Source organism: Sceloporus occidentalis, unplaced genomic scaffold (genome assembly GCF_023333645.1).
Source record: "Sceloporus occidentalis isolate IW3139 unplaced genomic scaffold, rSceOcc1.0.p SCAF_3, whole genome shotgun sequence".
NCBI classification, from domain to species: Eukaryota; Metazoa; Chordata; class Lepidosauria; order Squamata; family Phrynosomatidae; genus Sceloporus; species Sceloporus occidentalis.
Window position 1 is genome coordinate 27000444 of NW_028316983.1, and position 26870 is coordinate 27027313.

Consider the following 26870-nt stretch of genomic DNA (forward strand, 5'->3'; position numbering starts at 1 on the left):
TTCATACTAAATAGGGATTGTGAAATCTCTCATCTGTCTCTGACAGCGGAAGATTCCAATTCAGATAATCTGCTGCCATAACTGGACACGTAGCAAACTACTGTGTAGTTGGATGACATGTTCTGTCATAGCAGGACTTGCTCCACATCTTTGTTCTCTCTTTGCAGTAATTTCCAGTGTTGCCACTGTGTAATACAGAGGCTGGATATAAGAAGCACCTCTCTCTGATCATGACCCTGTCAGCAGAGCTGGAGCAGCAACAATACTGAATGTCAACTGTAGCTTTTGCCTATGTCTTTTTTCTTTCTGAATAGAGATAGGAGGGGGATTTAAAGGCATTTAAATATTAAAGACCCTCTTAGAAAGGAGAATACTGTATTTAAATTTTAAACAACTTTCCAACAGACATAAATAATGAGCTCTGCTTTTTATGCTTGGTGGGAAAGGTCCAAATTGGCAAGAATTACATCTTGTCCTGCCTACCCTACCCTGGACCCTTATGTCTCATACACTGCTAGAATGCAAGCCCCCAAGATAGTTCCCAAATTGGCATCTGGCCCCAGGAACAGAAGAGGTTCCCCATCTACATGTTTTATTAGGTTCCTGATTTCTACTAGATGTTGATCCTATTTCTGTTTGGAATATTGCTAATTATCTCTTCAATTGTCAGAGGCTAGCTTCTGATAATTTCATCTGGTTTACTTACTAACTATATGCCCTGTTGTTTGGAATGCCAGCTCCACAATATTTCCATCATGATCAGATGCTGCTTGATGAAATACTGCAAAGATATTCTTCCACCCTGAGCGAATATTAGCAGCTTGAGAATTCACCATTTGAGCAATGCAGCGTATTACCATGTCTCGTATTGTTGGAGATCTGAAGAAAAGGAAAACAATTTAATACCTTATTTGTGGTCTTGTGCATGTCACCACATGCATTATTCTACAGGGACACAAAAGAGCAAAATTACATTTGAATTTGTAAGAGAGGCACAAACCTGTTCTTCTTCATGATATGTTCAAAAGGCCTCAAAAAATCTTTTTGAAATCGGAAATTGGCTAACTCTCCCTTTTCAAGAAATTTCATTGATAGCTGTCTCAAAGAATCAACAGCAAAGATGGCAACATCTTCATTAGGATTACAACCAACCTGTGAATGAGAAACAAGAATTTCTTCAAAGAAGAAAATATCCAATGAAAATGGGACTGTAGAAATCCCAATCTTGCAAACTAATGGGGATGTAGAAGCAAAATGTCAATCATTATGCCAAAAAAAAAAGTCAGAGAGGATCTAGAATTGAGATTTTAAAAAAGAAGACTGTCTAAAGCTTTACCCTCCAACACTCAAACTGGCATATTTCTTGCCAATAAATGTCAATGATCTGAGATCTGAGTACAGCTCATTTCCCTGTAAGTCAGCATACAAAGTCTAGAAAATGGGAAACTTGATTATCCAAGTGTAATTAAGGCCAAAACAAAAAACAAACAAACAAAAAACAGCAGATCAATAGATCTTGCCAAACCAAGAAGTAGAGCAAACAACCCTACAACCCACAGAAAAATCAGCCTCACACAAAAGCATCAAACTGGCAGGGAATGAACAGTAAAATATGAAATTGTGTGCTCTCTATAGCTGTCCATGTCGATCTAATATAGGGAGAGGCGGAACAGAAATTATCATCATCATCATCATCATCATCATCATGATGTCACTGTTTTCTTCTTCTACTACTGGGATCAAGATATCCTCAGAATACTAATTCCATCTGTGGAGTGCCCCTAGCTCCAGAAACATAATTCATTCACTACAGCAAAGAAATAAGTTATATCCAATAAATAAATGCTAATGGCACATTCGCAAAGTCGCAATTATAAACATTCAATTATTTGGATATAGGTTTTCTTTGCTATAATGAATGAAATACCTTTTTGAAGTTTGATGGATTCCACAGGTGGAATTAGCACTCTGAGATATGCTGGTCTCTGCAAAAGAAGAAGAGAATGGTAAAGGTGTTTTAAGTTCTCACATTTTTGAGTTAGTGAATACAAGGAGAGATTATTGCTGGTCCATGTGTTAAAGTGCAAATCAGTGCCGTATATACTCATCTATAAATCTAAAAATTTATGCCCAAAAATTGACCCCAAAACCCCAGGTTGACTTATTTATGGTTCACTAGGGAAATGTGATAGCAGCTCTTTCAATTTCCCCATGCCATGCGGAGAGGCAACTTATACATGAGGTCGACTTATAGTTGAGTATATACGGTATGTGTGATGCAAACAGAGCCTGCCCCGCAATTAGATGAGTCTTAAAACGAAGCAACCAAATAATTCTGGTGTTTGAACTGATAATTAAAAAGGTTTGTTTTACTGATCTTAAATTTTGAAATACCTTATTGAAGTGATCTCCAATTACATGCCATATCCTGGACCACTGGAGCCTAATTCTGTTCATGTTGTAATAGGAGATTTCAACAATCTTCTGCAGGCTGAACATGCGTGGATGATGAGGGGAAGCCAATTCATCCATGGAAACAGCACACAACCATCGAACAAAGTCAACTGAAAACGTTAAGTGAAGAATTATTCCATTAAATATATGCCATGTAACTGCTGTTGGTTTAAGAAATTTTTTTCAGCTTATACCTATTGCATTTCCATCCAGTCTAGTTGAGCCTGTGAATATTCTGTGGGGGGGAAAATGTGAGAGTTAAGCCACATGAAGTAGAATACTAGAAAAAGTCCATTATAAATTTAAACATAGATTGACACACAGAACAGAGGACAGCCAATTTACAATAATTGTAGAATTATTTTTTTACATTTAAGGCAATTTGTGTCAAGCTGTTCAACTGGGTTAGAGAATGGGGCCAGAGAGTTATCTATGGGAGTGGCAATTTGTCTGTTTTTAAGATTCTCTCTTGACTCCCCCATCCAAATTCTTTCTTTGGCACCTAAGGTACCAGAAACCAGGAATGGTATTAATATTTCACATGCTAGTATGAAAATTAGGATTTGTATCCCAAAGTTTATGTTGTAGCCTACTAGTCGTGAGGATAAGAACTGCATTATTTCATTCAGAAGAAAAAGGTATTCCATAATACCTGTCCACTGCTACCACCACACTTTGTGAACTCGTTTCTCCTACAGATTCCTGAATGCTGGCAATTTGTCTTTTATCAACACCTCCACCAACAAGATTACCTATTAAAAAAACACCAAAACTAAATTATTATAAACAAAGAAAAGAAAAGAATTGTAACCATCAACTAATTATGATCACCATACTGACTAACAGCTAAACCACAGGTTGTGAATATAGAGACAGGCAGGCTCCAATAATTACAGAACTGGCAGGATGAAATGTTGCTATCAAACATGACCCTCCTTATATAATATTATGCATGGTACAATCATTAAGAACATTTTTATTGATGGCTGTATCAAGAATGCCAATATGAACAAAGATCTGTTGTCTCCTGTTCAGTTTCTTTTTTTTGGGACCAGCAATTAAATGAGTCACTGCCATTAATTAGTAAATACTGAGGGACCACACAGTAAAAGCCAAAACTGTTAACTGTCCACTCTGAAAAGAGAAACTGATCAATAACCACTTTGTCCTGAATTAATTAGCTTGTTCTCTCAGGCATAAAATATGAGGTTACACTCCATACCTAGTCCAAGACCCATGAATTCTTCTCCTCCAGATGTGAACCCTTTGAGGCTCCCTTCTCTTTCACGTCCAGACCCAGAAAGGTAACGTGTTTTAACTCCAGTTCCTATGAGTTGTGCTAGCTCCAGCTGGCTGATGCATTTCAAAATCTAATAAAAAAATGAATGCTCAGATCAGTACCAGTGTTGTGAAAGCTCGACATGGACAAGGACTCTCCCATTCATCTCACTACTGAGGAATGGTTATGCATACAAACAACAGTCTATATATGCTCAATACGTTCATTTCTCAATACCTCCTGCAGGATTCCTGGTAACTAGCAATCACTAATCTCCAGTTACAATGTCAGTTTCACACTTTCACTGCCAGTTATTATAATTACGACACTTTTGCTTTGTTATTCTGAACACAATGTCTCTCATCTGAGTCCTTATTATCTTAAATTGGCAATCTGTAGTGATTTAAATAACTCCAGTGTGATATAGTGATTTGAGTGTTGCAGCAGGACACGAGGCTTCAAATCCTGGAAACCATCCATGGTAATCTTGGGCAAGTCACACTCTCCCAGCCTCTGATAAAGGCAAGGACAAACCCTTTTTGAACAAATTCTGCCAAAAATACCCTGTGATAGGGTTGCCTTAGGGTCGCCACATGTTGGAAACAACTTGAAGGCACATAACAACAACAAAGTGATTTAAGCACTTGTTTGGAGACTTTCTTCTCTGCCTAATGCTAATGAGTCATTGGAAAGATATTTGACTTTAGGTTATGACTTGTGCCTTCACCTTAAAATACTGTAGGCTGGAATTTTCATGCATTCAGATGATGGTATTCAAACAGGTATAGGGACAGCAGTAACATCAAGAGATATTCTTAGCCTTTGTTCTACGTTACAATATTGATGCGAATGAACCATCTGCTACAGCCATTGGCTTTGCTGGATTTAAAAGTGGATTAAATAAATTACAAATGTCAGGGCAAATATGCAAGATAGTACAGTCGGCCCTTCTTATACATGGATTTTTTATACACGGATTCAAGCATCCACGGTTTGAAAATGTTCAAAAAAAGTATAAATTTCAAATATCAAACCTTGATTTTGCATTTTTTATAAGGGTCACCATTTTGCTATGTCATTATATTTAATGGGACTTGAGCATCCACGGGTTTTGTTATCCACGGGGGATCTTACATTAGCTTACACTTTGTAAACCGCTTAGGGAGTGCTTAAGTGCACTGATAAGCGGCACAGCAATAGCAACAGCAAGTACATTTCTATACCACTTATCAGTGCACTTAAGTACTCCCTAAGTGATTTACAAAGTGTAAGCTAATTGCCCCCAACAATCTGGGTACTCATTTTAGTGACCTCGGAAGGATGCAAATCTGAGCCCTTTCATTGGTATTGAACTCGCAACCTTATGGTTTGTGAGTGAGTGGCTGCAGTACAGGCATTTAACCACTGTGCCACCAGAGCTCCTAGAAATGTACTTGCTATTGCTATCTTGGGACCAAACCCCAGCATATAAAAAGGTTCCACTGTAAAATCTAGTGATAATTTACATATCCTTCAACATAAAACCCAGGTGTAAATACTAGTGACACAAAATTAAACCCAGTAATTACAAAAGAAATATATGGACTGAAATCCAATTATTAGTCCCAATTAGAGTGCACCCAGAGTATCACTGGGAACGTAGTAAGTTTTATTGATTAAATGAGACTACCCTAGCAGGGACTAAGAACTGGATTTAGGCTGGGGTTGGAATTCTGCAGTCCTCCAGAGTGCAATTTCCACAATTCTAGCTGGGAATTTCAGATCAACAATATCAGATATTGGCCTTGAAGACAGCTCTGCACAAGAACTCCCTCAATATGCAGGTGCCACACAATGCATTCTGTATTATACAGCAGTAAAAATGCATTAATATCTAGATCCCATAAACAGTAGGTGAACAGTAATTAGTACACACAAAATCTTCATATGGCTTTTACCTCATGCCAAGAATTTCCTAGGTAATTGCCATCAGTGTGTGCCACTGTAATAAGTGTCTTAATTGTATCTATATTTTTCTGTTTCATTTCCGTGATGCTGGAGCTTGCCGTCAACAAGGAAAAGCGAGCAAGTGCCTGTACATAAGCATCTCGTTCAAGCTACAACAAAAGCAGAAAGCAAAAATAGGTCACAACAAAACAGAGATATTTTCCTTAATCCCCAGACACAAATTTACTGCAGGAGATCACTTAAGGGGTGATTACAAACCTTTACTCATTCACTGATGTTATGAGGCTAGCTAGGGTAACACATGGAGACAGGGAGATGTGAGGGGAATAAATACGATCTGTGAAAAAAATGTATTCAAGTTGGAAGAACTGAGTGGTCTCTTAATAAGAGGTAGAGAAAGAGAGGTGGATATTTAGAATATTTTCCATTTTTAAAAGTGTATCCCTTTAACATATATTTATATGCATGGATAAAGATTCTTACCCCAGTTTTTTGTCAATAAGTACTCAATCCCTGTTTCTTGTTTGTTTGAGCATATGGTTTTATTTTGTTGTATTGTGCAGTTATAAGATTCTTCTCTTTCTTCATTCCTGCCCCGCCCCCCAACATGTAGGAAGATGGGACTAAAAGCAGGCAGTGTGAAATGGGCAATGGTTCTTCAGTAGAGATAATAGTGTGGTACAAAGTAGTATAGAAAATCAACTGCCATGCCCATATTTCTTTAGGTTCAACAGGAGCTAGTCTAGGAAAAGGTTGAGCTAAACTTTATGCCTAGCATCAGCTATGACCATGATGGGTTAATCATTTGATTTTGAACAAAAGTAAAAGTATTAATTATTAACAGGACTTCCTAATTTTTTAAGTCAAAATTCACACATCAAGATGAAAGCAGTAAATTATTTGCTGGGCAAGACACAAATGTTTCTTTAAGACACATCCTAAGAAACACCATCTTCAGACGTTCTGATGAGTATTGCCTCCCAGTACCCTATGTAATAGGGCTACTCTGTACCAACCTGCATGCCAAAAATGCAGGCTATTCGGATAGCACATCGTATTCCTTCTAAGCACAATGATGCTACTTCAGTGTCATCACAGTTCTGAAGGCCAACACTATAGGCAGCCAATAATGGAGTCCACACAAGCTAAAAGAAAAAGACATTCAGTAAAATTTATCCGGGTATAAGGTAATCATATTTTGCCACTGACAGTATCAGAAACAATTACATCAACAAGAAGCTGGTTTTCAGGTGATATAGACCAGCAACATCACAGTATTTTTAAGGCTCTTGAATATTTACCCAACCCCTCTACTCTTCATTATTTTCAGTTTGTCTGATACATTATATAGCGCCCCCACCCCAATATAAAGAATTTTTTAAATGAATGCCTTACAAATATGGCCTCAGTTCTGTATCTGAATAAGTACTGCTATCATTTTAGGTACCCATGACTAATTTCATACTCACTTTGAACATAGGTCTGACATGATCCAGGTGAGTTGCACTAGTAAAAGGTGCTTTTGCATGGCTGACTGCCTCCATTAGAGCTTTAGCAGTCTTTGCCATCTGCTCCATTTCCATGTTGTATAACAACCGTCGTTGTTTCTCACTGGCTACATCTAAGAAACAAAAGAAATATGTCTTTTGGCTACATTTATACTAAATTCTAGAGAAAGCAGAATACAAGCTTTTAAAATAAAGCCTTCTTTAAAAATATTTTTTTACACTTTTAAGAGACGGCAACTTAAAACAGTAACTTATAATTGAACATACTAAATACTGAAGATACAAACTTATTTCTAAAGAGTCTTTAATTTACATTAAAGTGCTTATATTTCATTTCTGGAAAATAATAAAATTAAATCCAGTTTTCACTTTATAATTTTCCATATGATGATAATGATGATATTTATTTATATTCCACCCTTCTCCCAAGACTGGGACTCAGAGTGGCTTCAGAAGCTCAGTTTTTATTCACACTATGTTAAAACAATTATAGAGCTACTTCTCATGAGTTAAACTTTTTATCAATATTTGTTTTATCGTCTTTCCTTCCGTAAGCAACAAATAACTCAATTTGCATACATTGCCACTCCAGTTCCAAGATGGTGTAACATCGTTCTCACCTCTTCTCCCTTGTTACAAATTTTGCTAGAATAATTTATACACTTCCCTTACTTCCTCCTCCCTAGCTATGTGTGAGTCTGACAAAAATTCTGCAGTGTTTGGGCATGCAACACGTGTCACTCTTTCTGATGTTTAACTTCTGTTTCCCCCAGTACTGCCTTTGAGAGGGGTAAATACCAAAATTCCTTCAGTCTCATCCATATGGGAATATCTGCTTCTAGCACTGCTTTATCTAGACTGGGAAGCCCCCAAGCAGGACATGAAAAATCTCTCACTTGTGTCATCCAGCAACTCATATACAAAAGCATCTGATATGACCTCAAATACTCTAGAGATAATATGTATCCATCACACGTAACTTCTGAGCTTATCCTCTATGGATTTATCTAGCTCAAACTACGAGCAACCACTATACCTTGTGGTAGAATTCAAAGATATAGCCGTGTTAGTCTGTAAACCTTGTGACAGTGAGTTCTATTGTCTATGTGATGTGTGAAACGCTACTACTTTTTGTCTGTACTGATCTCCCACCACTCAGTTTAATTGGATGGTTAACAATACAAAGTCTTATGATAGGTTGAGAGAATCTGCTCACTCTCCACTTTCACCACACCATGGGTTATTTCACAGCTTTCTATCATGCTTTTTTTTCTATGCAGAAAGGCCCCGAATGCTAGAAACTTCTCAAACTGGGAAGATGCATTCCTCCAACCCCAAAGTCATTTTCCTCCTTAGCCATATCCTGTTTACCTGTTATGCAGGTGGATTTTTAAAAAGAAATGTAATAAATGACTTCTGAGCTATTTTCTGATCCCATGGGAATTCCGTGTACTAAGGATTACAGTTAAGAGATGGGCTCCATTTACACATCTTGAGTTTCCTGAACTCACTGAGAATTTCCCTCACTCCCAAATAGGGCAAAGCTTCTAAAATCATGTTACTAGAATTTAAAAACATAGCTGTATTAGTCTGGAAAATCAGTATGCAGAGGGAACTAGTGGCAACTTTGAGACTAACTGAAAGAAATAAGCTGGTAGCATTAGTTTTCATAGGCTTCAGTCTACTTCCTCTGATGCCTGGTCTGGAGTGGAGGGTCCAGTCTATGAAAGCTCATGCTACCAGCTTCTTTCTTTCAGTTAGTCTCAAAGGTGCTACAAGATCCTTCTGCATACTGTTAAAACCAGAATGTCACTTCTACTTTTTAGCATCATAGCTCGCTGGAAAATGAGATGGGGACTTTTTTGTTTGTTTATTTTTTGCTTCAATACATTACACTGGTTGTGTAAAAGCAACAAAGCAAAACACAACAAAAAGTCCCAATGTACAACAAAACCAATATATTTGTTGGAATAATTTCTTTCCCGTCTGTTTTCTGTTTTTGTAAACAAATGGTAGACTGCAAATAGTTGAAGCCTGGTGATAATGTTTAGGTTGTTTCAGGGGACAGTGTTGCAAAAGACTTTGTAGGTCTGTTTCTGTGTGAATTTCCACCATCACGTGGCTCCAGGAGGATTAATATGGCCTTAGATTTTCAGATTCAAATTGATAATAATTCAGATTTGACAGTTCTGCTTTTTCGATGGGGTTCAGAGTAATATATCAAAATTTATTTTATTTTACTCTCACAGAAACTCTGATACGTAGTTATAATTGAAAGATACATTGCTTAAATTTGTCTGTATATGAAAACAGGTCTCCCTCCCAGGTATGTCCACCATTTTCTATTAACAGTTCTACATTGATCAAACTACCTCTACTGGGTACCACAAGTCAAAAGCAGGAAAAGAAGGTACAGATTGAAAAGTCTAGTATTTTTGAGACTTTGGGATTAAAAATCATACTTGGCTTTGTAGATTTGGTTGTGATTGCATATCCTTTTGTGTCCTTCATTGCAATTTTCTTTCCCTCTATTTCATCATATATACTAGACAAATATTCCTCTGGAAGATCTTTGCTGTCATTGATCCCACGATTCATTTTTATGTACTGCTCTTTTGTCATTTTATTTTTTACCTGTACAACACAAAAAGTGAGAAAGGTTTTGGAAGTTGCTTAGCAATCCAGCTGCAACTATTCTGTAGAATATTTTAAATATACATACCTGGGGACTGTGCAAGTCTGTTGTTAACATTATAATAGAATACGCTAAAACATATGCAGTATCAGCACTAGCAAATAAAGTTTGGCTGAAAAGGAAAAAAGAAAAGGATTATAGAATTGTGTATGTTTTTGTTCTCTTTTATCATGTACATGTCTCATTTTAAGAACACCATTAAAAAAACACTTCTGTTGAAACATTTTCAGTTGTAAAGCAGATGTTGTTGAGGCATCTGTGACTGGAGGCTGCTCAAGAGTTCATAAGAAGTTGGCCAAGAAGGACAGAGATCTTCTTCACTTCTGCAATCTCAGAAATTCATAAAATAGGAGTACTGGCAAAGTGTCCACTCAAAACTCCTCTATGGTTGTAGAATATCAAGCACTGAGAAACAACAACATTTATTGGGAATAGGCTTTTCTCTTTGTACAATTACATACCTTTCTATAATTTTCATGATGCTTTATAGTCCTAAAACCTTTCTGTATTTTTTGTATATCACTGTTTGGAAAACAGAATAAACCAGGGAATAGTGGGAACTCTGGCTTATGAACAATAAGCGGTGTGCCAGTTTGTTTATCTCTGACCTGTGATTTCCAACCTAACAATCCAGAAAAAGAAGCTACAGAATTACCCCTGGATTCTTGCAAAGGTTTGTTTGGATGTATTACTGATAAAAATACTGTAAACAAAGGTCTACATATCTCGGCACGGAAGAAAACAATTAGTGTGCACTAGTATTTTGTTAATTTTCAGTGAGCTTATTTGGCCTATTGTGATGCCTGAATGTGTATGTTGACCTAAACAATTTATAAATTGCTAGCTGCAATACATATTAGCTGTAAATTATTTGTCATTGAATAACATTGAAAAAATGTGTTTTTCCTTGATAAACCTGGACAGTAAGAACAATCAGTAAGGGGTTATCCCAGCTTCTCTCAACTGAGGCTCCCAAACATGCAGTCATATTTATTATGATTGTTGTGATAATTTCAAGTTACCCTTGGTTGCATTCAATATATCTAGCAGCAAACTTTTCCATTAATCTGTCGATCTTCTGAGCTTCACCAGGTAACCGAAATCCCTCCAGAAATATACGCAGAGCAGAGACAAAATCTTTTCCACAGAAATCAAGCAGATCTACATAGGCGTACATGACTTCCTTGTTAAACTTGTTACTGTCCCCCAAAAATTCTCCCACTTGGCTCTAACAAGAAAAAACAAGGCAAAGCAACAACACAAAGAAAGAAAAAACATGTATAATTTTTAAATCTTGCTGATACCGTAATTAATTCCATTAGAAAGTAATGTTTCACCATTATTGCCAGTGTGTCATATAAAAGATTTACTTCAATGTGGTTTCTGAAAAAGAGTTATAGCATCATTTAAGTAAACCTGGTATGAACTTACAGTACCTTTCCTGCATGGAGGATTGATTTGTATCTTTTAGCTTTTACATCCTTTTGCTTCTGCGCCTTACATCTATGGCTATCTGTTTTGTACTTAAGATTATGATGATGATGATGATGATGATGATGATGATGATAATCATAATAATAATAATAATAGTATTTATAGCTAAGATCAGCTATTGGACATCATACACAAATGGCAAATGCTCGTTAGGCTGGTTGCCCCGCTCCCTGGAAGTTAGTGTCAGTTTTTATACATACTCCATATATGTAAAACTTAAACTAAATTCAAATATATGATTTGTTCCACATCCCAGCACCCAATATTCTTGGGATTTCAATGTCTCCAGCTGTTTCTGTGCTTGCCACTTCTTCCTGATAAGAATCAGTCACTACAGCTTCTGACTTGTCTTGCCAGTAGAAATTCTAGGCCTTGTAATTCTTGAAAGCATGAAGATATTTCAGTTTCTCAAAGTAGCAGTTCTCATGTTTCCTGTACAATCTTTCCCCCCTTCTTTTCCTCCCTTATTAAAATGTCCAGGGTTCAACTACAGAAGCACTCAATCACACTCTTCTAAATGTCTCTGCCATTTGAGAAAGAGAGGCTATAAGGGATGGGTATAATGTGGCATTACAGTGTTGCTGAACTGCAAGTCTTAGCAGCCATATTTAGCAAGACCAATTGTCTGGTACACTGCCATTTGCAATTCAACAACATTGCGAAAGCTGCAGAATTCTTATCTCTACTACAAACCCAGAACAAGATAACTTATTAATAAGCTCTATGACACTACAACTGATTAAAAAGCTCTATGACATCACAACTAGTAAGTACTTTTGCATCTCTATTAAATAATATTAGCTATTAATATGGGAGCTAGAATGGCACAGGAGTTTGAGTGTTGGACTAGATACTAGGAGGCCTGGGTTTGAATCCTTTCTCGTCTGTGGAAACCAACTGGGTGACCTGGACATGTCACACTCAGCCTCAGAGGAATGCAAAGGAAAAAGTGCTTTGAATAAATCGTCAAGAAAAACCTGTACAGTAATAGGTTCTCCTTAGTATAACCATAAGTAAAAAAATGACCTGAAAACACACAGCAGCAAAAAATAATATGGGTACCAATGTCACAAATTTAGAGTTGGAAGAGACTACAAGGGCTATCCAGTTCAAATTTCTGCCATTCAGGAACACACAATCAAAGCAGCCCTCCCCCCCCCGACAGATGGTCATCCAGCTTCTGTTTAAAAATCTCTGAAGATGGACTCAACCACACTCCGAATGAATGTGTTCCACTGCCCTTGGACTCCAGCACAAAGAATTAGCTAAATACCACCACAAGCCTCATGAATGTGATATTTACATACATTCATCCTCTCTCTTGAAAACTACTATGAAAATTATCTTAACATGGATGCCACAGTTCAAAAAATAGCATCATTTTGTTAATTAAGGTTCAGCCTTACAGAACATAGCCGCTCTTCTTGGTGCAGAAACTGGGCTATGTCTTCTGCTGCTACACCAAGCATTCCCTGCTCCTGCAAATATTGCAGGCCTCTCTTGGACTTTTTGTTAAACCTGGGAAGGGAGGCAGAAGGAGGGAGAGAAATGTAATGTCAGTCAGACACATGAATATTCTTTTTTAAAAAAACCATATAAACAAACAAGAGTAAGAAAGTTGCAGGCTATCTTTAAGTTTTATCAATACATTTTACCAGACTTTTTGGCTTACCTTTTAAAATGCACAGTTGAAATTGTAAAGTATGTACCAGAATTACACTTGGAGAACCTCACTTTTTTGTACAGATATGGGGCAACAAAAATTTGCTCACACAGTGGCTTCTTTCTCTGTCTTCCATATGGTTTCCCAAGTGTGCCCTCACCTCTTCTGAGAGGTAGCAAGACTTTGAAATAGTGTAGAATGGGGCACGGCAGGGATCAGGGAGGAAGGATATTACATTAATTTGGAAAGATCTCCTTGTACAAAAAGAAATGCCTTTCCAGCTGCACAAGACATCTCTGGAACCAAGCCACCGAGTTATACAATTTCAAGGAATATAAAGTGCTACATGTATAACATGCATGAGGAATAGGAAGTATAATTAAAGAAAAAAATACGGTTACAATAGTTGTAAGAACTGGAACTGAAATGGAAAGGCTACAGATGTTAAAATTGCTGTTCATTCAGTAGACAGAAATTAGCTCCACAAGCATATACACTTTATCTAATCACATAACAAAGCACAGAAGCATAATCTCATTTATCAAATTCTCATAAAAAACATAAATATATGAATGTAAGAATGATGTTATTTTTTGCTAGTGTCGCCTTAATCTCTTTAAAATGTCCCTTAAACATTTGTGGTTTGCTGTTACAATGCTGCAGTAATAATTCCAACTCACAGTTCAATCCCATGTTCAATAATTTCTTTTTGTTGCTTGATGACCTCAAACTGCTCTGGGTCATCTGGGACAGCAGTCTGGGTGCCTACACTCCCAATTCCTGAGGAGACTGTTGAATCCAAAGAGCTTGCACTACTTCTTCTTCCCCCAATGTCCAAACATTTGCCTTCACTTATATCGTGATCTAAAGGTTTATCTGGACCTGCATGTAAAAGTAAAGAAACATTTTCCAAAGAAAGTGTAACTAACAAAAATATATTTTCAGATGTTCACACCAGCATTAAATCATAGAAATAGGGAAATGGAAGAGGTAAGATTAAGAGGTAAGATTATCCAGTCTATCCATCCACTATGCCCAAACTTCCCACCGGACCACTGGCCTGCCTCCTATAAGGAATATGAATTTATTATATTTATTTATTGCATTTATATCCTGCCTTTCACCCAAAATGGGATCCACAAAGATAAGAGTCCAGGGAAAGAAGCACTCACCCTTCATCAGGGGAATATGTATACTACAGCAACCAAAGGAGAGGACAAGAAATTGTTTTCTAGATAGGCTAGTACTTGTTAACTCAGAAATGAACAGTTTATCTTGCACATTATTCACCAGAATTCTTAAATATTCCCCCACTCCCAAATGGAACACTACCAAACTCAGCCCAGAAAACTCTAGTGCTCTAGTGATCCAAGGCAGACTGCCTACAATAAGAAGCCAACCTTAGGTAACATCCAAGGAGCTGCAGCAACTTGGGCTTCCAACTATATTAGTTATACTATGAGATACACAAAATAATTTCTCACCAAGGCTGGCCTGATGGTTTGGGTTCACATATAGGTCTTTACTCCATTCTACCATGCACTTTAAAATAGAGACCAAACATTCAAGACCTTTCTTCCTTAGGCTTAGTTCCTGTGTACAGAAAAGCAGAGAAAGAACTATTACACTGTCAACAGGTCAAGGCTTTGGGGAACACAGAATAATAATAGCAATAATACCAGTAAAAACTCACTCCATTCAGACCTCACACCACATCATGAGTTGGATGAATTTTAGATCCCAAGTCATAGTTTGGTTTCATCTTCCATCTATTCATCATCCATTTCCAGATGTTGGGACCCTCAGTGGCTGACAGCATGGATGATGTAAATATATAACTTTACTACTATAACTGTCCAAGTCTACCATTGTATACAGCTGCCATAAACTTAGGTACCCACTTATACTTGCTTTGCATATATAGACAGAAGTCAATGGAATAACTAGGATATATTAATGCAAGGGAAATATCATTGAAGCTGCACTCTTAAGCACTGAGAGTGTCACTGAGCACAGCAGATCAGAGTCAACAAGGATAGGACTGCACTGTAAGTCTTACCTGCAAAGGTGTCATGCCTAACTCATGTCCACTCCGTCCCTGGGCAATTTTAGACAAGTCATTTACTAGCCGTTCAAAAATATTTGCAGCATTCAAATCGCAGTCATAGTTAACATATATATCCACCACACACTGGGCATCTAAAACAAACATGGAGATTAGGAGAATACAGTTGACACCAGAAATCACAACTAGATGGTTTTTCATTTTAAGGAATTATTAGAAAGCTGGGGGGGGGGGGGGGCATTGTTAGTATTAAATCAGAATAAAATTATTCCCTAATTTTAAAAGAGCCCTAGGCTTATGCATTTAGAAGGCAAGAAACATCAAGCAACTCCACTGTCTGCCTCTGGTCAGACTGCTTCAGATTTTGGATATGAAAAGACTTGCAGAAAAAGCCCCGAATAGCCAGTTAGAGAACTGGGTGACATGGGATCAGTCCCCATTATTATTCACCCAACCTTGTGTAAGGATAAACATTGCAAAATACTCGGCATAGTGCAAACACATTCCTTAGCTGTTTCAGGATCCCATGCATCATATGCTAAAACTCCACAGTGTTTTTAGACTTTTTATGTTCTTCTAGTGCCAGGACAGACTGGGGTTTGCATCTGGCTCAAGCTTCAACAACTCCCCAATATAGCTTCTAAACTAAGATGTTACTCAACTGCATCTACAAGTTGAGTCTCCACTATCCGAAATGCTGGGGACCAGAAGTGTTTTGCATTTTGGAGTTTTTCAGATTTTGGAATATTTGCCTATATATAATGAAATATCTTCAAGATGGGACCAATTTTAAACATGAAAATCATTTATGTTTCATATACATGTTATATACATAGCCTGAAAGTAATTTTATATACAGTATTTTAAATATTTTTTGTGCACGAAACTAAGTTTGTGTACACTGAGCCATCAGAAAGCAAAGGTGTCACTATCTCAGTCATCCATGTGGGAGGATTTTGAGTATTTTGAAGTTTGGAATTCCAGATAAGGGAGATTGAACTTGTAGTCGTATTGTCTTTCCTTTATGACTATATTTTGATTACTTACACAATCTTGCCACCCTGAACTCTCCAGGGAATACCAAGGATTTACCCATAGGGCTAGGAAAGACTCTTGCCTGAAACTGTGGAGAGCTGCTGCCAGTCACAGTTATCAATAAAGGTCTAGGGAGTCATCTATGTTCCTATATACTTCCTCTATCTATATCCTAAGAAAGCACAAAAGGAAAATGTCTCAACATTGCAACCAATTTACCTGCAGAAATTCTAGTCAAGGTCTGAATTACCATCCATTTGTGTTCAAAGGAACTGGATGAGGTTTCTAAAATGTTTAGGAAGATCTCTTTGAAAAACACCTGTTGATGGCAAATAGAAAAAGAAGTTGCTATGCCTGTACTATAAGCATATACTCCAAGTACATTATTATCATATTGCAAGTGCATCTGTTATCACAGTAATTCATTCAGTGCTTGAAAAAAAGCAATAAAGATAAATATATATTTCATTAAAAACCTATACTTTTGAGAAAGTAACATTTCAAAGATTACCATTTCTTACAAATACTGTGGTTAACTGAAATAGACTATCAAACAGAAAAATACAAAAAGCCCTCATACCTCAATCTGCATTTTTAAATGGGTTTTAAAGTTTGAGAGAAGGGTGAGGAAGATGGCAAGAGAAAGCTCAAAAACATCAGGAACAGAAGATACTCCGTTTTTAGACAATGCCACACACAGATATTGCTTGATTGCATTTATGAACATTTCATGTGTCCTGAAGACCGGACCAGCATTTTGCAAAACTGAAAGCAGCAGCTGCAGGGATACTATCTTAGAGCGTAGCTCATGGGACCTGTAAACAGTAAACAGAAGAACTGAATCACAACAGTCTCTCTTTCTGGTTATGCTCTTTGTGGGTCATATTATACAGCTAGAAGAATATGGGAGAGTGCTGATGCTGCTTACAAATTAGCCATTCTTAAATGTTGAGAAATGGTCAAGTCTTTTCAGACTTCAGCGTCTCAGTAAACAGAAGAACTGAATCACAAAGAAGTGGCAGAAAGCAGCTCCTTTTTGTGCTTGTGTTTTTGGCGCAGCGGCAGCTTTTTTCTAGGTTTGTTGCACAACTTGTGTAAACTCTGTGCCGCAGAAACACCGTAAAGCCTCTGCACATGCGGTTAGCGGTGCAGCTTCCCAGTGGCATAGGGGTGTGCTGCTGTCTGAACACCATGCCCCCACACCGCTGGGAAGCTGGCTCTTTTTGCCGGTCTGTACCGGCCCTAAGTCTCTGAAGCAAAGGAATGCAATTAGTCCCATTAGTACTGACACAATTATATTTTAGACATTTTGATGGTAACATCCAGCCCTCATGGGCTATTTTACAAAAGCAAAAAGCCTTTATCTTTCCATACAAACCTGCTTGAGTCTTAAGATCTCTGTGGGAAAGCTTTCTCTTAGTCCCATTACCCTTATGGGCCTCTTTTCATTAGTGGGCAAAACTCTCCCTATTTAAACAGGACTTCCACTTTTAGCTGGTGTTCCCAGCATGGGATGCCCACAGCCCCAGGGTATGCAAGATAGAATTTCAGGGGGTGTAACAAAAATACTTATATGGATCTATATTCAGTTCTTAAGACAAGAACAAGGAATCACTTGAATCCACAGGAAGACCTGGAGATTGCAGTCAGTGAAAAAGTTCCATGTTTTGACAAAATCATGACTGAGAAACAGGAACAAAGAAGTAATTTAATTTTATGTTCACAACTGGGATTGATTTTATTGTTTACATTTTTTCTGAACAAATTAGAATCTAATTATTCAAATTTAGATTTGCATTTTATGCAGTAAATTTAAAAGCGTATTTTTAAAGTTCAGTTTGTTCACCCACAGCATTGTATGTTCAAAGATATAGTCGTGTTAGTCTATAGAATCAGTACATAGAGAGATCTTGTAGCACCTTTGAGACTAACTGCAAGAAAGAAATTGGCAGCATGAGCTTTTGTAGACTTCAATCTACTTCCTCAGATGCTTACAGTGGAATGGAAACCAGAGACAGTCATATATGTGTGAGGATGTCAATTCAAATTACAAATCCTTTGTGTATGGGAATGAAGTTGCAGGTCCAGTCTCAATTATAATCGTCAGTGCACAAAGAAACCGGTCTTTGTGCATGGGAATGAACTGGCATATACAGTTTTGCAATGGGACTAGCCTGTGGTGAGGGGAGTAGATGAATGTAGGGCACCCCCACGAGGATGGGGCCAGATAGTGTTGAAGTGTGTATAGTGAGTAAGGAAACCATTGGCTTTGTTTTTATAATTTGAATTGAGATCCTCATATACTAATGGCATAAATATGGCCGTCCCTCGTTTCCACTCCACTATATGCATCTGAGGAAGTAGACTGAAGTGTACGAAAGCTCATGCTGCCAATTTCTTTCTTTCAGTTAGTCACAAAGGTGCTACAAGATCTCACTAAGTATTGTATGTGCTTCAATACAACTGAAATTAGATCTCTTCATCTTCAAATGTGATATTACTTTTGTAGGGGGTGCAAACATTAATCAAACATTTCCTAGGGGTGTGGTTGGGAACCACTGGGTTAGGGCAATAGGATTTTTTAAAATGAGGTGTGCTGCATATTTTACAGTGCCTTAAATGGGTTATTAATTGTCTCATTTGGATGAATAATTGGATTATTTGTTCAATTATTTAAAAAGTTTTTTAAAACTACATTTTGTTTTAACTTATACCGCATGTTGTTTTGGTTCCCATATTAGGAGAAAAGTAGGATATAAATTAAGTAAATATATAAATGACTAACTAGTTTAATAAGTTAGGGGTGTCCCCGTAGAACAGTGCTGGCGAACCTTTTTGGATCGCCATGCTGGGAGCAGAGTTTCCACCCCTGTGGGTGGGGCCACGTGCCAGAGGCGGGGCTTCCACCCTCTGGGGACAGGGCCTCTGGGGCGGGGCTTTCCCCCACACCCTTTCCTGGCCTCCAGCTGTCTTTCAGAGACAGCTAGAAGTCCAGGGGGGGGGGAGGATTGGGAGAGGGTGACAGGTGTGCGCCTGCCCCTCCTCCGCTTCCTTTGGCCTCCAGCTGTCTCTCAGAGACAGCTAGGGACCAGGAAGGGCCCGTGGGGGGAGGAGGAGGAGGCCCACGACCCCTGCTCCTCTGAGGGGCTTCGTCAGACATGAGGTGTCCTCCGAAGGACATCTCAGGTATGGCGAAGCCCTGTGGGGAGGAGGAGGCCCACGGCTCTTGCTCCTTTCCTCAAGGCTTTACCAGACCTGAGGTGTCCTCTGAAGGACATCTCAGGTCTTGCAAAGCCCCGAGGGGAGGAGGAGTCCGCCCACCCTCTCCTCCTTGGCCTCCCTTTCCTTGGAGCGAACGGGCAACAAGGGACCCGTTCGCTCTGAGGAAAGAGAAGCCGAGGAGAAGGGGACTGGGCATGCGTCCCAGGCCCCTTCTCCTCGGCCTCCCTTTCCTCAGAGCGAACGGGTTCCAAGGCACCCTTTCACTGCGAGGAAAGGGAGGCCAAGGAGAAGGGGACTGGGCACGCGTCTCAAGCCCTTCCCTTCAGCCCACTCCTTCGGCTGAACAGGCTCCAAGGGGCCCGTTCGGCCGAAGGGAAAAGAAGCCGAAGGGAAGGGCGTGGGCACACATCCCAGGCCCTTCCCTTCGGCCCCTTCCTTCAGCCGAAAGGGCCCCTTGGAGCCCGTTCGGCTGAAGGAAGGGGCCGAAGGGAAGGGCCTGGGACGGGTGCCCAGGCCCTTCCCTTCGGCTTCCTTACAGCCCCAGATCTCTCTCTTCGGAGGGAGGTCTGGGGCTGGAAGGGCCGTGAGTGAACCCAGGACGTGGCACGCCGCTGGGAGAAGGCTGGGAGAAGGAGCCAGACACCTGCATCTCTGGCTCCTTCCCTCCAGTGCCATTTTCTGCCTTCCTGCTGTCTCTGAGAGACAGCAAGAGGTCCAAAAATGGCGGGGAGAAGGAGGAACGGGCATGCACATGCCTTTTTTCATTCCTTCCAGTCCCCGTACCCGGTGAAATGGCCCAGAATACCGCTTCCAGCACGCGTGCCATAGGTTCGCCATCACAGCCTTAGAAGCTCAATAAGCTACTGTGAACCCAAGCAATAGTGGATACAGCCACAAAGGTTGCTTTTTATATAGTATTAGTCAAGATTTTCTACATTAGCAACAAAAACAGTACAAAAACAACAACACACTTCAGACAATAATTTGATTTTTTTTCTTTCCAATCTATATTAGCTTTGTCAACTGAGATTATATCAGCAATTTAAATTGTTTCTTACTTAGGATCTGGAGGCCCATCACCAAGAGGTTTCATTGAAAGCTTGCACAACGAACGGAACACAAGGAATGCATCCTTCTGAAGGATATGGGAGAACCTGGCAGCTGCCTGAGGTCCAGGTACATCTGTTTCCTAAAAGGAAAAGTCAGAAAAACATTAGCTCAAAATTATTGAAAATTAAAGGTCTTCTGGAGTAAGATTCAGTGATAAATCCATGTCTACAAGTAGTGCATGTAATGATTGTAGAGATGTTTATGTTGCAGTGAAATCAACTTTAAATGACAGAAGGTCTTGTTTGGATGCAACATTAAACAATAGTTTAGTATTCTGAAATGCTGCCTCTGTGCTCTATGAGCTTATGAATTCCTATTTTCTCCAAGTGTTGCCATGATAAGGGATCTGAAAGCTTCTGCTTAATGTTAGATTTACAAAATTACAAAATCTACAAAAACTGTGATTAGTCTTACAGTGGTTTGTTAAAAGAATACAGTGGTTTGTTAAAACAAAAATCAACCACAGTTTAAGGTTCAGGTGACACAATAAACTGGAGTTTAATCTAAAATAGAAACAACTAATTTATATTCTATTACTGAGAGAAAATATATCGGAGGATAGCATGTGTGTGTGAAGGGGAAGGAATTCAAGGATCATACAGTTTCAATCTCTTATTGCTAAACCAAATCATGGTCTTGCATTATATCCCAATGCAGTTAACTGTTCTGTTTCTGGCCAAACAACATCACTGTTTGCATTGTCAGAGAACTCTATTAATCTGATTATATCAGGTTCAAAGAAGTAAACACAACAGCTCTAGAACAAACAGAACATTATGTGGGAAACTATTTTAACTCTTTCTAGTTGCATAAAGGAAGGGCTGCATTTCAGTGGGAAACAACATGCATTAAATACCCATATTTACTCGTGTTAAAGTCAACCTTGTGTATAAGTCGAGGGAAGGTTTTAGGCTTAAAATCATGGATTTTGATATGACCCGTGAATAAGTCGACCATTGGAGAGGAGAAGGTTTTAACATCAGGCTGAGAAGTAAGGAACCGGGGGGGGGGGGGGAATGTGGCGCTTGGTGAGCAAGGACGATCCAGAGAGAGAGAGGGAGAGGGAGGATGAGAAGGTTTTAACATCAGTCTTAGAAGGAAGGACCTGGAGGGATATGTGCTGCTTGGTGGTCAGGGATGATCCAGAGAGAGAGAAAGAGGAGGAGGAGAGAAAAGTTTTCCATGGGACTGGGAAGGAAGGAATGGGGGGAATTATGGTGCTTGCTGGGCAGGGACGATCCAGAGGGAGAAGGAAGAATGGAAGAGAAGAGTTTTCCATCAGACTGAGAAGTGAATCATCTCACATGCGCCCACACACATCCTGCCTGGCAGCTCTTTCAGAAATCACTGCCAAGGCAAGGGGAGTTGGGCACTGGGGGGCAATGCTCCTTTTAGGATCTTTTGGAGCTACATTATTGTTTTGACCTGTATATAAATCAACCCAGGATTTAAAGATCAATTTTTGGGCATAAATATCTTGACCTATAGTCAAGTATATGGTATTAGATATCTCAGGTTCAGTCTCTCATATTCCTGGAGAAGTAGTCCTGAAAAGCTTACAGTCATCAGTGTAGTTACTATCATCTACTTATTTTATTTATTTTATTCAAGGAATTTATCATCTCTCCATCCACCAGGATCCCTGATTTAAATGCACTAGTATGGGGTCGTCTCCTTTTTTACAGTAATATTATTCTAAAAAATTCTTTTTAGAAACAGAACATTGGGCAAAAGAGATGTCAGTCAAAGGTTTAAGTTTAGATACATCCTACCTTGTTAATATATGAGCAATTTAAGCTATTTATAACACAACCACTTATGAAGAGTACAAATAAATAAATAAATAAATCTGATGAGGTCCTCTGTCAAGCAAGCTGCATACCCCCTTTAGTTCCCATATATACTCATCCATAAGACTAAAAAATTATGCCCCAAAATCCCAGGTCGACTTATTTACGGGTCACTATGGTAATGTGATAGCAGCTCTTTCAGATTTCCCCATGAGGTGCAGAGAGGAGTTTATTTTTCTCTAGAGACAAGCAGAAAAGAGTCCTGGGTGACTGACTGATATTGCTGCATGTATAACAGTCCCTCTCCCGCCCACCCATCTGGCTGAAACGAAAGCTGAAACTATGAAGCAAAAAGCCTCAATGTAATGTCTCTTGCCATACGCACACATACACACAATAAAGGAGCCTCCAAGTTCTGCCCTCGACCTATCCACGGGTCATGGCAAAATCCATAATTTTGGACCCAAAACCTGACCTCAACTTATACATGCAGTCAACTTATAGTTGAGTTTATATGGTAATCAGTTTCCTGGATGTTTAAAACTAATTAAAAAGAGATATTTCTCAGGACCTGAGGAAGAGTACCGTTCACTATAAACACCTCCTGAAAATTGATATCTAGCAGTTTTGTATCCCATGTATAAGAATGACAGACTACGGTAAGATGATGGGAAAAACTTTCTCTTTTGCATTGTCCACGTTATGGAATGCTATCCTTTTGAAAACCAAAATTGGCCTGAAACAGACAGGCCAAAAGCAGTAGCTTCCAGCCGCTTTGGCAGTGTGGTGTTCAGATGACACATGCCCCCAAAGTAACCGGAAGCTGCTCTGAAGGCAGCCTTAAGCAGACTGAAAAAGGAGCGGCCTGTTTGCAACAGTGGTGACAGGCTTTTGAGAGCAGGCCATACAGTTGCCACATTCCTGGGACAACTATGGTTCAATCACAGCCGGAGGCCATAGCCTCTATTTCAGCACCAAGCTAAAACTTAGCTCTTTATTAAAGCTCCCAGTGTTTTCCATATATAATCAACTGTAAGTCAACCTCATGCATAAGTGGAGGGCATATTTGAGGGCCAAAATGATGGATTTTGATATGACCGGAATATAAGTCAATGGTAAAACTTAAGGGCATGTAACAAAGGTTATAAATAATAAAGCAAAGGAAAACAATGCCAAAGAACAAAATTCCAGCAGGCATAATTGTTTGTGCTCATACTGACCCAGTGCTTCCAGGACAGATTACACTCTTGACTTTAAAAAAGGAGATGGTTCCTTTTTAAAAAATAAGAGTTAAAGTACAGTACGTACACTGACCCATGGATAAGTCAACTCAGGTTTTTTGGATCAATTTTTTGACCTAAATTTCTAGATTTGTACATGAGTATATAGGGTATCATGGCTTGACTGGGCTGTAAAATTATGTTTCAGTGCACATGGTTTTATCTTGTTTCAGATTATTTCAAATTTGGTCTAAACCTTTAAAACTGTTTAAATTATATGGTCTTACACTACTTATTTTTTGTTGTTGTCTATGCCCTGCCATCTTTTGACATAGCATATAAATATTTTAGTTTATAAAATAAATAAAATCTCAGCATGTAAACCGGTTTTCTTGCCAGATATTTGGATTCCAGCTCCCATCACCTACAGACAATGCAAACAAAGGGCAAGGATAGTAAAAATTGCAGTTTAAAACAACTGAAGGGGGTCACGTTAGAGAGGCTGATCTAAATAAAAACATTTTGCCAAAGTATTTAATCCTGATTTTTCCCCCTTTTGTTTTATACCCAGAAATCTAGTTCTATTTGTAAACCATCTTAACAGATCGCTTCTATAAAGGACTGTCCATAGATTTTCACAAAATTCCATTACACCTCAGTTGTCTTCACAGCACCAACTACATCTACAGTCGGCCCTCCACATTTGTTGGGGTTAGAGGCCAAGGCCCCCTTGTAAGTGGAAAAACTGCAAATATATATAAAAAAGTACATTTTTATCTGAAATACCTCTCTAGGCAATCTCTAGGTCCTCTAGTACAACTCTATAGTCAACATCTGCCAAAAGTTGATCACAGAATCATGCTGGAGGACCTCCAAATGCCTGTAGAAGTGTTTTCTCTAGGAACGTCTAGGTCCTTCACCACAACTCTATGGTCAATTTCCAGCAGAGTTTAACTGGAGGCCCTAGAGATTCCTAGAGGGAACATATGAATCAAATCTGCAAAAGTCAAAGCTGCAAATGTGGAGGACTAACTTTATTGTCCAGGAACCAATGGGGTGACACAACTGCTTCTCACAACAGAAATGGAAGGGGATGATTCACTTCTCACCATCAACCCCTCCTACACACACACATACACCAAAACATTTCCCCAGGGAATGGAAAACCGTCTACAGCTATTTTCAGATGGGCTGTTGAGCAGAAGGATGGTGGAATTACCATTCTGCCAGCAGTGGAATATCAAAGTAACATTGTATGTAGGACATCCAGTGAGATTGAGTTTTGCATATTTTACTACAAGCCATTCCGGGGGGGAAAATATTTATATTCATATGGTTGTGTTTTTAATCTACATCCACAAACCCTAGTCCAGCATATTATATGTATATGGAAGCTTTTGTGCCCATCAAAAGGGAGGCTGGCCATTTTTGCAGCCCCCCTGCTGCTCCTCAGCTATGGACTAAGGTATATATGCTATAAAATTATTATAGGAATAGACACCTAGTGACTGTCGCAGAAATGGAAAAACATGCTTCCATCTGATGAAAACTATAGCATAAAAATGTCGTGTCATACAACATTTTCTAAGTAATGTTAACACATATATAATGATTTTTGTACCAAAAACATGTTGTTAAGGAATATTATGGTAGCTATTATATACTCTGTTCTAAGCATTTAAGATGAAGATAAAGTTTACATGAATGGACTGGGGAGTGATTTATTTTGAAACAAGATCTGTCTTCTCACATATTTTATCCTCCCCCCCTCAAATTTTATAGTAAATCTACTAAGAAAGTTAAAAAAAATCACATTCAGTTCATTGTGCACTTAAATTTCATACCAGATTATCTGTAGATGAGACAGACTGTCTGTCATCTGGAATTCCATTTGTTTGAGAACTTTCACTAAAACCACCAGGTGAGGCAGGAACTGCAGCTCCGAGTTCAGAAAGAATCCTGCTTGATTCAGGTAAAGGTTCCTTTTTTATTTCTTCATCTAAAGAGGCTGAAGAAAACATATATTTGTAATCTTGTAAACAATTATCTCAATATACAGTATAATCTTATTCAGAGGTGTCAAAAAAAGCACTCATTGTAGAAAGCATTACAAAAGCATTAGAATGTGTTTTATTTCATGACAGATATGAGAGATTTACAAGGTTAATATAGAATCCTAAAGGTAGAAGAGTACTAGGTTCGTTTCTAATGGAAAATCTGGCTTCCTTTCACCAAGGTCTAGTCCTGGAGGAAAGTTTTTAAAAGAGGATGTTTCTTTGAAGGTATGAAGAAAAAGAGACACTTCCCCAAAGAATTTTTTACCTCTAACAGCTGAAGTGACCACATCCTCCAAGATGCTTTTAACAATGGCTTTGCCTCCATCAGTTTCTTCTTCTGATAAAATATATGTTAAAAAGTTATTTGAAAATACTGCAATGTAGTATTTTTAAAGGATTAGAAAAACTCTAATGCAAGATACCATTTTAGAATTCACATTTGTCCTTCTGTATTTTTCCTGTTTTTTTTAAACCCACAAAGCCTGAGTTTGCTGACCAAAAACATTTAGATCCTGTTTATATAAGAGTCTTCTAAAAAGTCTCTATGTAGCAAGAAGCCTGAAAATAACTGTAGCAACTACACTGGTTCTGCATCCAGCTACAGAACACAGTTTTCTCTGGATGGCGGACACAGTGAGCAGAATCAAAAGCAGATGCATGTTGTCTTCTGTAGTCTTCATGTCATGCAGAGATGCTTACTATGCAAACCTTGTAAACAACCTCTAAAAGGAAATACACTTCTTGTGTGATATGGTAGTTTCAAGATTGCAAATAGTGAAATAACTATGAACGTGTGGTGCAAGGAGATTAGAACCTGTCCCATCTTTGACATTTAAAGACGGCTGAGCATCAGCAACTAACTTTGCTGTGATGGAAGCCACCTGACATTTGTAATACAATCAGGTATATTCTATACAGAGAACAGAGTGGCAAATGCATATTCTTTATAAAGATAAGAATAACTGAAAAGTCCCTCAAATTAAATGGGGGCACCCTTCACTGCCATGCAAACTATCATTGTGGCATGCTTCTTCTTTATTGTTGTTGTTCTTTCCAAATTATGGTGAACCTAATGCAGTTTTCAGAATTTCACTACATCCCACTTAGGAGGCAACCCACCATATAGGAAGTGGTTTATTGACAGCTGACAAATTGCTTATTACAGTTGATCCATCCAGAACAGTGAAAGAAATAATGTTCAAAGTCAAAAACTAAGACTGTGACCTCGCCTTATGCGGGGATCCGTTCCAGACCCCCCTCTGCGTAAGGTGAATTCTACCTATGTGCGAGCCCCATTATACTGAATGGGGCTTGTGCATGCGGCGGTGCAG

The 26870-nt window shown here is 38.8% G+C and overlaps 1 protein-coding gene across 5 annotated transcripts in view; it reads right to left on the reverse strand.

The window, feature by feature from the left end:
- LOC149315678 (brefeldin A-inhibited guanine nucleotide-exchange protein 2) overlaps nucleotides 1-26870 on the reverse strand; it is a 74954-nt gene that overhangs the window by 20618 nt on the left and 27466 nt on the right. For 4 of the 5 annotated variants that reach the window (XR_016280386.1, XM_089513869.1, XM_089513871.1 and 1 more), the window contains exons 7-27: nucleotides 25805-25876; nucleotides 25327-25490; nucleotides 20421-20551; nucleotides 16721-16955; nucleotides 16360-16459; nucleotides 15100-15239; nucleotides 14525-14633; nucleotides 13721-13922; nucleotides 12784-12895; nucleotides 10906-11111; nucleotides 9911-9995; nucleotides 9651-9822; nucleotides 7150-7301; nucleotides 6697-6825; nucleotides 5671-5829; nucleotides 3677-3824; nucleotides 3107-3206; nucleotides 2649-2689; nucleotides 2395-2564; nucleotides 1001-1152; nucleotides 707-879 (exon numbers count right to left, since the gene is read on the reverse strand). Coding sequence is in view for 4 of the 5 variants with exons in the window: in XM_089513869.1 (XP_089369995.1) it covers nucleotides 707-879; nucleotides 1001-1152; nucleotides 2395-2564; nucleotides 2649-2689; nucleotides 3107-3206; nucleotides 3677-3824; nucleotides 5671-5829; nucleotides 6697-6825; nucleotides 7150-7301; nucleotides 9651-9822; nucleotides 9911-9995; nucleotides 10906-11111; nucleotides 12784-12895; nucleotides 13721-13922; nucleotides 14525-14633; nucleotides 15100-15239; nucleotides 16360-16459; nucleotides 16721-16955; nucleotides 20421-20551; nucleotides 25327-25490; nucleotides 25805-25876 (2952 nt within the window). In the remaining variant the exon portion in view is untranslated. The remainder of the gene's footprint in view (nucleotides 1-706; nucleotides 880-1000; nucleotides 1153-2394; nucleotides 2565-2648; nucleotides 2690-3106; nucleotides 3207-3676; nucleotides 3825-5670; nucleotides 5830-6696; nucleotides 6826-7149; nucleotides 7302-9650; nucleotides 9823-9910; nucleotides 9996-10905; nucleotides 11112-12783; nucleotides 12896-13720; nucleotides 13923-14524; nucleotides 14634-15099; nucleotides 15240-16359; nucleotides 16460-16720; nucleotides 16956-20420; nucleotides 20552-25326; nucleotides 25491-25804; nucleotides 25877-26870) is intronic. The other variant, XM_089513870.1, reaches the window with a different exon arrangement.